The sequence below is a fragment of the Gracilinanus agilis genome, chromosome 3 (assembly GCF_016433145.1).
Source record: "Gracilinanus agilis isolate LMUSP501 chromosome 3, AgileGrace, whole genome shotgun sequence".
Classification (NCBI taxonomy): domain Eukaryota; kingdom Metazoa; phylum Chordata; class Mammalia; order Didelphimorphia; family Didelphidae; genus Gracilinanus; species Gracilinanus agilis.
In genome coordinates, this window is record NC_058132.1 from 509,492,009 (window position 1) to 509,506,845 (window position 14,837).

Consider the following 14,837-nt stretch of genomic DNA (forward strand, 5'->3'; position numbering starts at 1 on the left):
TTTTGTTTATACATAGTTGTTGCCATGCTATCTCCCCCCATTAGAATGTGAGTTTCTTGCAGGCAGGAGCTGTTTTTGCTCTTTTTTGAATCCCCAGAGTTTAGCACAGTGTCTGGCACACATAGTCACTTAATAAATGCCTTTTGATTTGACTTGTTATTATTGACTAAGAGAGTATTTTACTGTAAACTTTGTAAAGTTCCTATTACATTATTTGAACAAAATCTTTATTCTCAATGGGAAAACTTAGATGAAAAACATTTTCGTAATTGTTCTATAATAAAGGAATTCAATTTCCTGGTCACTTTTAGAAAAACAAATCTAGATGATCTTTTCTTAGCGTTGTCTTTATCAATGTTGAACACTTTCCAGGGATGATGTTATAAACTCCTACATAAAAATGAGATAATCTTTTCAAAAGAATAAAAAGTTCCCCTCCTATGGTCTCCCCTTTCTTCCAAATCTCTCTAAAAGCAATTATAATATTAATAAAGAACAACATGGTAACACTTTAAAAATTAGAAAAAAACCTTGGAAATTTTTTGTCCAAATGATGCCAACTAAGGCCCAGGGATGTTTAAATGGCTTGTCAAAGCTAGAGGCAGAGTCAGGACTGGATTTTAGGCTTGAGGTCCGACTAGTTCTTTTCCCATTACACTAGTATTTTGTATTGAAATGCCATTTCACTTGGGCAAGTCACTTCATTCTGTTTTCCTCAGTTTCCTCATCTGTAAAATGAGTTGGAGAAGAAGGAAATGGAAAACCATTCCATTCTCTTTGCCAAGAAAAGCTCAAATGGAGTCACGAAGAGTCAGATACAACTGAAATGACTGAACAATTGTTTCCCTTAAACGGGTATAATAATACTTGTATTACTTACTTCACAGAGCTAATAAGATAATGCCTTGTAAAGCATAAAAACTATGTTATAAAAGTGAATGACAATAAGCATTACAGTCACTAGTTGCTTTCACAGGGACCTTGTTTTGCAGGTAAATGTTTCCAAATGGACAGGCAAGTCAAATGATAGTCAATATTGATGATAATGACTTGGCCGAGTGGAAAGAACAGTGGTGTTGGAGTGAGAGGATATGGATTCAAAATCATTCTGATGCTGTGTGTCACCAGGAAACAAGTCACATCTCTGAATCACTGTATTATATGGGCTGTGAGGTCCTTTCCAGCTCTAAATCTTTTATACTATGAGCACAATTTAAAGTTTAAAAATACAAGCCAAGCAAGTGAGTTTTATGATTATGAAGACATAAATCTAGAAAAGAGGCAAAAAGAGATAGAAAAATAATATTTACAATGTCATTCCACTAGGGACAGTATACTTCTGCATTCCTAGATTCATTTACATAACCCTTATTTTTTCTATGGAACAAAAGGAAACAAAGTTTCAAAACAAACTGGGACAGAATTACTATCCCAATTAGGTCATTTTGGGGGGGGGGTATGAGAGGAGAGGTTCAATTAACTGCCCATGGGACTTGGTTTTAGATTGGGTCTTCATCTTTAAGGGCCTTGAACATTCTCAAGTATTCTCATTTTCTCACCCATGCAGTAGGAACCTTTTCACCTTGGAAGATCAATGGACTTCACATTGGAGGTTTCCTCTTTGGCTAAGACTTCTCCCTCTGATGGGCTGGTTTCTCTCCATTTTAATTTTTTTCCATGATTCATGTTGTCTCCCTCTCTTCTTCCCTTCTTCCCTTCCTCCTCCCAGAGGTGACAAGCAGTTTCACTGGGCTACATTTATTACCGCTCAAAACCTATCAAATCTCCATTTTAAGGAGGCCCAGGGCAGCCATGTCTTCATTCCTCTCCAACTGCATTCCTCTTGAGGCTTTTTCTATCATGCTCCGGATCTGATGTCTTCATCTCCTCCCTCCCTCCTCTTTTCTTCTATGTATTGTCTCCCTCCATTGGAATATGAGCTCCTTGAGGTTTGGAGACTCTCCTTTTGTCTGCATCTTCTTCTTCTTCTCTCTTTTTTAATTAAATTAAAATTTTTTGTAGTCCCAGTCTTTTGTTGACACATAACCTTAGAAGTGCTTGCCTTGACTTGCTTTTACTATTCAGTACTTCAGTGAGCCGGAAACCCCACTTGTGTATCCCCTCCAACCACGAAGCTAGTCCTTCCAGGGCTACCATTAGCACGCACGCCACAAGGGTTCTAGTTCTGGGTGCCGGGGAACCTTTGCTTTCTTCTGATATCCTGGGAATACTTCAGTTATCCTCGCTTTGCCCCCACGGGTAACTTAATAAAAGGGCGTTGAACTAAATCCCTGTCCCCAACCCACAGGGTCAATGAAATCCATCTCCAACTTGCTGAGCACTGAGATGACACAGGGGAGACAAAAATGAAAGTGAAATAGCCCCTGCCCTCAAGCAACTTACAATCTAGTCCATCTGGATCTTTAGTGGTTTCTTGGAACTCCTCTTCGTAGCCCCTGGCTAAACCTTCCCCCGCCCCGCTTGATTCACCCCTCCGCCTGCCCTAGCAGAGTCAGACAAGAAGGAAGGTTACTCATCTTTGGAGAACGCAAACTCCAGAAGTGTAGTTGGGTATGTGTAGAAGGGGAGGGGGGAGAGGGGGTTGGAGTCTGGGAAATGTGGGATAGGGCTGTGGGTAGCGGAGCTAGGGGCCGGGCATTGCGCGGCCTTCTGGTGTCCCCAGGGGCCGCTGCAGTGGCAGCCTCAGCTGGGGAAGAGGACAGAAGGAGGAGCCCAACCCCAGGGCCGAGTGGAGTGGACTCTGGCTGAATACAGAGAAAGAAGGAGGGAGGCTAGGAGGAAGCTATCCGAGAGGGGATCGGAGGACTGAGGGCCCCGGTGGGGCGGATTGAGGGACCCCCACGTGGGCATCGGGGCTGGATCTCCCCCAGCTCCTGCCCCCTTTTTGCGTGGAAACGCGCTTCCTCTTCCGTCCTCCCCCCACCCACTCCTTGTCCACCTCCTCCTCTTGGGAGCGCAGAGGTAAAGTCCGTGCAGGGACAAGGGGCAGCCTCGGAACTTGTCACTCCTTGGACTGTGACTGTCGGGAGAGACTCATTCCTCGGCTGCCCCCCCTGGAGGGGACAACCTAAAAGTCGGGGTGCCGCCAGCAGGAGCGGGAAAAGTTCCCCCCTAAAAGCTAGTATAGCGCTAGGAAGCGGGACCGGACTTTCGGGTCCTTGGGATCAGCTGCTGCCTGGTGGGAGTCGGACTCCGGAGGCAGAATCTGCCCCAAGTCGTCTGCTGGTCCCCGGCAAAGCCCCTCCGGGGAAATGAAGAAGCCAGACGTGAAGATTGTGCTGCTGGGGGACATGAATGTCGGCAAGACCTCCCTGCTACACAGGTACATGGAGAGGCGCTTCCAAGAAACTGTCAGCACAGTCGGGGGAGCCTTCTACCTGAAGCAGTGGCGGTCCTACAACATCTCCATCTGGGACACTGCAGGTAAGTGCTGCGCCCTGGCTTCTCCCGGGGAAGCCTCACTCCCCTTTCCAAAAACTTTAGAAGCTGGAAGAGACCTCAAGGGGTCATTATGGTCCAAAGCCCGAGGGTCAGAAAGGGGAATCTCCCTCAGCCTGGGTAGTCACAGATTAATTTGTCTCTCGGTCTCGTGCTGTCTCACCTCCTTAGAAAGTAAGCCCTTGGAGGACAAAGATGATTTTCGCTTTTTTTTGAATCCTCAGTGTTTATAGCTCAGTAAATAAATCCTTGCTGATTTGATTTCTACACCAGTATTGCCTCCCTCACTTCTGGGAGAAGGGGACTACGACTCCTGTAGAAATTTGGGAGGGGGACTTCCATTTAGGAAAGGATCTTAAAAGAAAGAAAAGGATTTCTGCAGTGAAATCATAGGATTTAGCGCTGGTGGAGAGACCTTGCAGGTCTAGATCAGACCGGTCATTTTACAGACGTAAAAACTGAGGTCCAGGGAGTCGAAGGAGGTTGCTCAACGTCACACAGGTAGCAGAAGAATCTGGTTTGAATGAGGATATTCTAACTCCAGATCTAGACTTTTCCCATCACACCAGGCTTCCTCTAACCACGCTTTCACTGTTTCCTGGCTAAGTGGAGTTATCCCATCCTCTCTATCCTCTCTGCCTTAGTTTACCACAGCCCTTAGGTTTCTTTGCACCTCAGAGGTGAAAGATCACTATGCTAAAGGATTCCTTAGTCAAGTTACTCTTTTAAAGCAGTAATTCAATTTGAAAGTGCATCAGGATTCTCTTCTTTGGTCCTAGATGGAGGTAATCAGGAAATAAAGCCCTTCAACTTAAATTGTAATAATATTCTCCATATGCCATATGACAGTGCTAAGTATAATTTTATTTCATTTATTCAGCCTCCCAGATAAGAGACTCTATTTGACATTTCCTTTTCCTTAGTTATGGGAACTTAAAGCAGCCTCTCCTTTTAAAAAAGAGAGGTAGAGGTAGAGGTAGGCATTTTCCCTGTTTGGTGGGATTTATGACTTTAGATGGAACTATTAGAGTTAAACCTAGGTCTCAATTTGCTAAATCCTCAGAGTGCCCATTTCCTCAGAAAAGAATGAAACAAGTAAATGAAGAATAGTGCAACACTTTTTATTGTGGCTGAAGCTTCTAGATGTAGCATCTCTGATGATAACACTTTTAAAGAGTGACAAATGCGCAAGATCTTGCCTCAGGTTTTTAATTGCCAACTGTGTGCTCCTAGTTCTGCTGAGTAAACACGATTTTAATTGACTCTGTTTTAAAAAATTGGTTAAAGCAAATGCATTTGAATTAATGAAGTTCAGGATCACACTTTCTGTATTTCTGTTCCTTTTTTTTTAAAGGTTGTGACTAAAATGGGGAGACAGTTTTCATAATCATCTTTTGAAACTAAACTCACCCTTACAAGCCCCCACCCCCCCACCCCCTCTGAGGTTTCAAGATAAAGGTTCTTATGACATTACAGTACTTTCATTTTATGCACAAACTCATTGAATCAGTGAATGCTATCCCTTTATTCTTTTCTTTAATACTCAGTCTTCACTCTGGAGGTGAAGCCATATAGAATCAACAAGTATTTTTGGAAAGCTTAGTATGTATAATCTCTAAATAAATGCTTTCTAAATGGTCTTCAGTTGTCTAATTGCAAAGAATAGTGTAAAATGCCAAACAAAAATAAACTGCATTTAGGAAAACACCTATTATGTGAAAACATTGAGCTTTAGATCCAAAATGTGAAAAGAGTTCCTGCCTTGAAGGAACTTTCTACAAGAGTTTGTTTTTTTTTGGGGGGGGGGAATAATGGTGGAAAGAGGTTTGTTTAGTGGAGTCCCTTCTGTGGTCTGATATTAGGGAACAAGACCCTCCTCAGAGGCTAAATATCAAACTTCTACAACGTGTTGTTATGTTTCTGGAGACCTTAACAAACCCCGATATTAGGAGAATCCATGAGATATTGAGCTTGAGAAAGTGTATGCAATAACATTTGTATTTATTTTAGTGCTACTTTTTTCATTTTCTTCATCAGAACCAAGGACATCTATAGCAGGCATATTAATCACCAGAGAATTTTGAAATACTGCTGATGTGATGCCCTAGATATTTCTGCAGAGTTTCCTGCTGCAGCACACTCAGATTTCCTGGATGCTTCGTTTCTTCTTTGTTGTTTGGAGAATGCCCAGTGTTTGTGTGCAGAGGTGCTGGGAGGAGGGCTGAGGAAAGCCTAGGCAGTGTCAGTAAAGTCTTCCTCTCTTTCCACATCACCGATTTCCCTGGTTTAGAAACACTTTGGTTTCTTGGTAGTGACCCTGGTTTCTTGAAGGTCATATCAGCAGAGCACAAGCTCTGGCAGGTTTTATTAAATTGGAAACACTTCAAGTACTGGCTCACTGTTGTCTGTCGCCTGAGAACTGGCATAGTTAAGTTAGAATTTCATCTCTACAGAGGCAATGAATTAATGAATGAAAATCATTTAATAATCAGAGATTCTGTGTTAAGCACTAGGGATATAAATACAAAAGGGGGAAACAATCTCTTCCCTCAAAGAGCTTACATTCTAAGGATAGAGAAAATCTGTTTGGGACGGTGATAAGAGGGGATTTTATAAAAGTTAGGAGTATGGCAGATGGAGTTCTAAGGGAGCTGAATAATCGCATCCTTTCCAGTAACACCTCAAGGTCCTAGGGCTGAATTCTAGAGCTCGAATGGGAACTTAAGTCATTGAGTTTTTTCATTTCACAAATAAGGAAACTGAACCACTGGCAAGTTAGGAGGTTTGTCTAGGATCATATAGGGAGCATTTGAGCAGGTTTTGAACTCAGTTCTTCCTCACTCCCAAGTCCAATATCTTCCATAATAGTGGTTTACAGATTTTCTGGCCTCAGGATCCATTCATGCTCTTAAATATTAGAGATTTTATGTGGATCATTACCATCTTGGAAGTTAAAATATCTTAGTATTATTGTAAAAATAATTTTGACTTCATAGACCCCCAGAGAGGGAACACTCTATAAGAATTGCTACTCTTCTATTTTGGTATTTGGTAAAACACCAAATATGGCTCCCTCTAAGACCAGTTTTCTATTCACTATTTATGCAGCCAGATGTCTATCAGAGGTTATTTTGTTACCAAGTCCAGGAGGGTTTTTTTTTTAAATTTTCCCCCTACTGGGTCCAGTTGACTTGGAATTATAATTGGTCTTCATGAGACTAAACAAAATTTTCAAACAGAATTTCATCCATTATAAATCAATCACTATAACAAGGAGACCAAGAGTCCGCTGCTTCAGTCAGCCAACACTCAATCTTCTTAACAAACTGAGAAGTATGACAAACAAGGATACTATGGGATTAGATTATAAAGTCAGTTTGTCAGATATTATAGAGAAGAACAGCAATAACTTTCTCACCCCATAAATGAAAAGGCCTTGGTTTTGAAGCTCAAAATCCCCAAGACAACCTGAAATAATAGCTCAAAGGAGTTTTGAATATCAACTAGTCCACATTTCAGAAATCTTTCCTTTCCCCCACGTGCATGAATTGACACCAGGCTCTAGGTCTAGACTCCAGGATCCCTTCCCCCAATGCCTTGTCCTGTTGGACCCAGACAACAATCTTAGACAAACCAATAGAACTTTACTGGTGAGCCCATTCCCTTCAATGCCCCATCAGTACTCCATTCAGGATCCCACTGCCTTGTGTCCTTCATTCCTGATCACCCCTTTGTTTGTTAGTATCTCCCCCTCTAGTGCGAGTGCCATGTTTCCTTGTACAGGACCTTGGTATTCTGGACCTTCCCAGGTCTTCATTAAGACAAAGATTATGAGTAATATGGCTCCATAAAACATTGAGAAGCAATGAAGAGAAAAACAATTTTACAGAAAGCTTGTCAAGCGACTCAGCTAAACAAATTTATTCCAAGATCATTTAAGGTTGAAAAGGGGAGCAACAAATAGATGAAAAATTGAAAAATCATCTTTACAGAACCAACTTTTTATTACCAAGGAAAATGGAACCAACATATTTGGGCTAGAATATATTGTAGTTCCTGATAGGCTGTATGGGGAAGTAGAAATAGAATTGAAAGAAAAAAAATTAGAAAAGCAGTTGGACCAGATCACGTCTTTATTATAGGTGACCTTTTGGAGGGTATCAAGATCTTGATTCCCAAGTTAAGTGAAAACATGAAGGATATCAGAGGCATGGAAAAATTCCCAGTTTACCAAATAGAATACAAATAGAACAACTGAGAGACTACTAAAATTTACCAACTTCAAAGATTAATTTCTTCTTCATATAAAATTTTTTAAATAATCTATATTCACTTGGAGGACAGCATGCATGATGAGGATATCAAAAGGCAATAATTGTTAAGTTTTTTAAAATTTAATTTCATTCTTTTCAATGAGCAAAAATGTATTTTTTTCTCTGTCCTACCTCCTTTCTTCTCAATTGGAAAAAAGGAAGACAAGAAAACCCTCCTAATAAATATGCATAATCAAGCAAAACTAATTTCCTTATTCGGAATGTACCTCAATTTGCACCCTGAAACCATTACCTCTCTGTCCTCAGTTTGCATTCTGAAGTCAGTACCTCTCCATCAGGAGGTTAGTAGGATGATTCATTATCAGTTCATCTGGAACTGTAGCTGGTTATTGTATTGATCAGAGTTCTTAAGTCTTCAAAGTTTGCCTTTACAGTGAAGTTGTATAAAGTGTTCTATTGATTTCTTTCTTTCTTTTTTTTTTTTAAACTTTTACCTTCTGTCTTAGAATAAATACTGTGTACCAGTTCTAAAGCAGAAGAGTGGTTAGGGCTAGGCAACGAGGTTTAAATGACTTGCCCAAGATCACAGTATCTGAGGCCACATTTGAATCCAGGACATCCTGTCTCTGCTCTTGGCTCTCAATCCACTGAGCCACCCAGCTGCTTCCTCTATGGTTCTTGTGGGTGATATTCCACAGTAGACCTTATTTTTACCATCACACAACTGACTAAAAGATGTAGAGGACATAATCTCATTGTTTTTTGTTTTTAACTTTTATATCTATATGATTTTATATGCATATAATTACAATTTGTGTAAAGTTATATGTATATAGACATACAATTTGATAAAGCAAAATGCCACCTTAAAGGATCTCTTCCAACAAGAAGTATCCCAGGCACTTATCAAAATCATATAAGATATTTCAAAAGATGGAATAATAGAAATAATTTTCTTCAACAACTTTCTGCTTATTAATATCAATCAAGGAAAAATACAGAGAGACACATGCTTTCCCAAAGGTGTTAGGCATAATCATAAAAGAGGTCTAGTACAGAGTTCGAGTTCAAGAGGGATTGATTTCTTTGCTGGTGAGGTCCTAGGACCTAAAGGAATTGTTGTCTAAGGATGGCATTGTGGTGGTTCCATCAAGCCCCAGAACACTGCAGATCCTCCTCTTAAAGGAGAAGAGTTTTGTCTAACTATCACACAGGGAAAACCATATAGTTTGAGGTCTGGACATGCTATTATAAAGGCCTATATTATATTGGTTCCAAGGGTTAGGCAATGGGAATTCAGTGACTTGCTCAGGGTCACTCAGCTAGGAAGTGTCTGAAGCTGGATTTGAACCCAGGAACTCCTGTCTCTAGGCCTGACTCTCAACCCACTGAGCCACCACCTAGCTACCTCCCTAAAGGCCTATCTTTTAAACATCAATGTTCTTTTTAAGAGATTTTATTTTACCAGTTACATGCAATAACAATTTTCCACCTAAGTTTTCTGAAGTTATAAGATCAAAATTGTCTCCCACCTCCCTTCCCTTCCTGGAGATGGTAAGCAATTTGATCTGCATTATACATGCATTATCATAACATAAATGTTCTTATGGCAATGTTGTGCGGCTGAATTTTTGTAGACCAAAAGGTCCAAAGAATTGAAGTTGAGGTTTGGAAAGAGGGATGGATGGAAGAGAGATATATGATTAGTGTGAAAAGGCTATGACATATCACAAGAAGTAACTACATAGGAGAAATGGTGTAAATGATAGAGAAAAATGGGAAGGAAGGAGGAAGGGAAGGTGAGGAGAGAAGAAGGAAGGAAGGAAGGAAGGTGAGGAGAGAAGAAGGAAGGAACGGAGGAAGGGAGGGAGGAAGAAAGGAAGGAGGTAAGTCAGTTTTCTTTGTGCTAGGCACAGTGCTAAGTGCTTTACAAATTTTACCTCAGTAGAATGTAAGCATTTTGAGATCAGGATCTGTGTTTTTTGGTTTGTTTTTGGTTTTAGCCTTTGTATCCTCAGGGATTACTCAGTGCTAGCCTCATAGAAGACACTTTAAAATTCTAATTGAGTTGAATTGAAATGATTGCCCTGCCTTTGCTCTTGCTTGGAATGCATTTCCTATTTAACTCAGGTGCCAGCTCTCCAGTGAGAGTTCCTTGCCCCTCACTGAAAGTGCTTTGTCTTAAATTTTCCTAGACCAATTTTTTCTTGATCTCCTTGGCTCCTATCATACTACAACTTCTCTTCTCTTCTCTTCTCTTCTCTTCTCTTCTCTTCTCTTCTCTTCTCTTCTCTTCTCTTCTCTTCTCTCTTCTCTGTCTAGACTCCTTAGTACAGAGATTCTTAATCAGGAGTCTAATAGTCTATTAAAACTTTTTTGATAACTATTTTAATATAATTATTTTCCTTTGTAATCCTACGTTTAAAAATGTTACTGCCAAGGCTGCCAAGAGGTCCTTGACTTAAAAAAGGTTAAGGACCCCTTTCTTATTTAGTAGGTAGTTAGCTGTTTCAGGCCCTGGAGCTTGGTGGTTTTCTGGCCTTTAGTTTAGCACTATGCATTGTGGATTGGGGTGGGGGTAGGGGGGGGGACACCTTAATAATTGTTGAATTGAATTCTCAACCCTAGAGTTGACACCTCCTAGGAAGTAAAGAGCTTTTTGGGTTTAAGCCCTCAGGCTATATTTCTTTTTATCAGTCTAGGAAGTCTTCCTAAACCCAAAGCTGGGCTTGTAATGGAGAGATGGGATATATTTGTACTAAGATTTAACCTGTCTTTAAAACTTCACATCTGGATTGCCCCCGGCTTGGTTCTCAGCCAGAATTTGGACTGCTTTACTTTCTCTTTTTAAGGGACTTTCTATTTGCATTTTATAAGAGGATACTATATTTAACAAGCTATAGCTTTAGGCTAAGAAATCCTTCTCTGCCTTCAGTGACCTCAAATAAACTACCAAGCCTGATCTGAAGAAGGAAAAATGTGATTGTTGGAAAAACGTGATTGTTGGCAGCTCAAAAGCCTCAGCTCCTGCTGCCGCCTGTAGATGGACAGACATCCTCGGGCCCGTGGCCTGGGTGCTGTCTAGAAGAGAGATCCTTTGTGGCTTGTTTTGTAAAGGGGAAGTCTAGGAGAGAGACATCAAAAAGATGAACAACCTAAGCGATGTGTTCTTGGGGGGAATGGGGAGGTGCACTTTGGAGTCTCCATGCATCCATCTCTCCTCAGACAACCAAAAGCACCAAAAATGCTGACACGATTCTTCGGGGCCCATCGAGGGAGTGAAATAGATGCTTCTGTCCTGTATGAGAGTCGAATTTGCCTTTGAAATTTTCATAATATTGCAGAAATGGGGAGGTTAGGTAGCTAATTTTTATTATTTCATTATTTCCACAAACATTTGTTAGGTCCTCCTGGAAAAGCAAATAATAGTCACTTTGTGGAGGATGGGGGGGGGGGCGGGAGCTGGGTTTGGGATTTCATTTGTGTAGCCAGCTCCCCGTAGGGCACCCCCCTCTACCAAAGCAGATCAGCCCCGTAGGCAGACCCAGAGCGGCTCATCAACTTCCGGGGTCACCTAGCCAGATTGGGGTAGAGGAAGAGCCCGCACCCGCAGTTCCTGACTCTAGGACCTTATCCCCTGAGCTTCTTAGCTGCCTCTATTCAATTCTGCAAATTTATAGTCACTTGTTTATTCTAAAACTGGTATGTGCCTGTGCAAATGGAGAAAATGGTAGTCATGGGAAGACTGTCAGAGAGCATCCTATTTCCCTTTATTTTCTTTATTGGGAAAAGCAGACCCTTAAGAGATGCAGTCACTTGCTCACCACCCATGTAATAAGTAGCAGAGACAAGTCCAGGCCTTCACACTTGAAGGCTGTGGCCGATGCTCTTCCTTCTCTACGATGCTCTCTCCCCTACTGGAGAAATTCTGACATCTCCCAAGTATTGGTGAAAATTAACACCTTCGATTTAACTCTGGAAAACCCTGTCCCGGTTTCTTTGGAAGTCAGGAGAGGCCCATACAGAGTCAGTGCAGAATGTGGAACGGAGATGCCATATGTTGCTGTTAGCAAGGAGGCCCTAGAGCAGGTGGAACTGCAGAGGCAGCTTTTAAGCCCTTGTTGTTTGGGAAATGCAGCCCACAGAGCCAGGGCTGAAAGTCCGTCTTCGTCCAACCACTTCATTTTATAGATGGAAAAACTGAGGTTCAGGGAGGTGAGAAGCGTTGCCCAAAGTGGTGCAGGTAATAAGGATCAGACAGGTTATTTCCCCAGTTCCACCGATGCCAGAGCCTGTCCTCTTCTTTCCAGGGTACCACTATGTCTGTAAGGGCGCTAGATGAGGAGGCAACTCATGGAGTAATACAGAACAGACACAGAATCAGGACTACCTAGGTTCAAATCCGGTTTCTGACCCATACCTCACCTTTCAGTGCCTCCAGCTTCTCTCTAATATTCTAAAATTGCAGACTAGGAGCTGTTCTGCATTGGTAGAGAGAATTTAATTGTTGGGAATTACCAATACCAATTTAATCACAGTCAGTTAAAAAATTAAAAGAGCACTGGATTACCATTAATTATGATTTCAGTTCAATCTTTTAATCTTTTGGGGCTTCAGTTTTTTCAACAAAAAAGGGGGTTGACTTAGATCACCTCTATCCAATTTATGTATACATATAAACCACGACTGACACATAAGAGCAACTCACCTTTTTAAAAAAAAGAACCTTTACCTTCTGTGTTAGAATCAATAGGAAATCTGGTTCCAAGACAGAAGAGCTGTAAGAGCTAGGAAAACCAGTGAAATTGCTTGTCAACTCCAGGAGAGGGGAGGGAAAGGGGGAGGGAGACAACAAGAATCATGTAACCATGGTAGAAATTTCAAAAAAAGAAAACAGTTAAGTAACTTGCCCAGGGTCACATAGCTAGAAAATATCTTATATCAGATTTGAATCTAGGACCTCCCCTCTCTTGGCCTGGCTCTCTCTCTCCTTGCTGCCAGCTAAACATTGTTTTTGAAGTTCTAAATAAAAGCACTTCATAGATGGTGAATTCTTACAGTGTTACTCTTTGCCCAAAGATATCTGAGATTCTGAATGGGCACCCCAAAGTTCAATGGCTCTTTAGGTCATTGTTAATTTCTCTAATGATGACCTTTAACTCTCTTACTTCAGTATTGCTGGATTATGAATTTATAGCCAATTGCTCTTAATGGGTAGTACATTCTGAAGTCCACACCAGGAATTCAGAAAGTTTGGCTAATTTCAAAGGATAATGGGTCACAAACAGAATAGGGAAATCCCAGCCTTCGAATGGCCTGTCTGTCTCTCCTTGGCGCTTTACAGCATTCCATAACTAGGAAGAATTGTTAAAACTCAGCATATTGTTGATTCACACGAAACAACTAATTAAGGTCAAGTATGTTGGTTATTACCTTATACCTGGACTACATTTAATTTTCTTGAGAAGACAATTTCATGCTTCATTAGACTTTTTTTAAAAGTTCACCTAGAAATACATACATTATGATGCATGTTGATTGACTTTCTAGTCTGAACTTGCTCCTACTGTCTCACCAAATGAGCAGTAGAAGAGAAATGGGCAAAGTCAGGGGCTATAAAAAGGGGTGATATTGTGCTTTTTCATTCCTGCTGGTACTTAAGAGTAAAATTTTAGTGTCACATTGAAAATTATCCCTTCCATTCCCCCAGTTACCAGCCTAGCCATCTCTTTTCGAATGGACTGTTGAAGTTGTTTTCCTGTATGATTTTCCTGTCTCCATGTTCCTCTACTTCACTGAATATGTCTTGTTTTTATTTTGATTCGTGACTTCATTGGGATGGCTGTTTTCCTTCACTAATGTATTTTAGTCTGGAGTAGACAATACCACCCCCCCAAGAAAAACATCATTGCTCGATATACCTCTGTGAACCCCTTAGTAAATTAAAGGCAGTCCCTGGGCTGGAATTTAAAGCTTTGCAGAGTTTGTCTTCCACTGACATAACCTTTGCAAACCCAGGCTTACTTACTTATATGAAACCATGTATTACAAGAGATTTTAATGGAAGAAGCCTTCTTGTTCATCACAGCCAAATTCATTTCTTGGATGCATTGGTTTGATTGTCAGTTCCTTACTAAAAACTGGCTGTGATCCTTTTGACTTGTTGAATAAAGTCTAGATTTCTTAAATTAGAATATTCAAGGTTTTTCAACATCTTTCCAACCTTTCCACTCATGAACCTTCTATTCAAACCCAAGGGACTTGTCTCTATTTCCAGAGTTTTCCTATTTTTGTCTATGCACTCCCTCCACTCAAACCACTCATCCTCTCGTCTCTTCTTGTCTAAACCATCCCATACTGGCGTTCAAGAATGAGCTTCAATGCCATTAAATTAGTGGCATTCATCCCTGAAAGAAGTAATCTCTCGATTTTCCATTTTGTATCTCTCTTATAATTCACTGCTGTCTATTATTATAGCGAGAATAACCAAACCTATCCTCTCTCCTCCTAGAGTAAGATCCAAATTCAACAAGCATTTAGTAAGAGCCAACTGAGACAGCGACTGACATTTTATAGTGCTTTTAAAAAGTCCGCAAAGGACTTTACCTACGTTACCTCATTTAAGCAGTTAGTAAGGGCCAACGATTGATATTTTATAGTGCTATAAAAAGAATCTGCAAAGGACTTTACCTATGTTATCTTCTTTAAGCCAACATGACCTTGTGAGGTGAGTACTTACAGATTTTATCCTCTCCATCGTACAGGTGTGGAAACTGGGATTGACAGAGTTTAAGTGATTTCCTCATGATCACTGAAATGATAAACAGTAGAGGCAAAATTGGAACCCACGTCTTTCCAAATTTAAATCTAGTCCTTTAACTATGATACTATATACTTTCAGGTTTACAAAGCCTTGGGAGCTAAGGAGCACAAATATTTAATTTTTACAGATGAGGAAACTGACACTTTTTAAAGGCTTTAACTGGCTTGTCCAGGGTTATACAGAGATGTATTTGAATAAAGATTCAAAAACTCAAGTCTCCAAATGCAAATTCATTTTTTCTTTCCTTAAGTCAGACTTGCACTATACCGGATATTGGAAGA

At 40.7% G+C, this 14,837-nt stretch overlaps 1 protein-coding gene across 1 annotated transcript in view; it reads left to right on the forward strand.

Moving 5' to 3' along the window:
• Nucleotides 1–3,272: 3,272 nt before the first annotated feature.
• Nucleotides 3,273–14,837, forward strand: part of RAB20 (RAB20, member RAS oncogene family) — a 43,539-nt gene continuing 31,974 nt past the window's right edge. Inside the window, exon 1 of the mRNA XM_044670530.1 lies at nucleotides 3,273–3,444. Within this exon, the coding sequence (XP_044526465.1) occupies nucleotides 3,273–3,444 (172 nt within the window). The remainder of the gene's footprint in view (nucleotides 3,445–14,837) is intronic.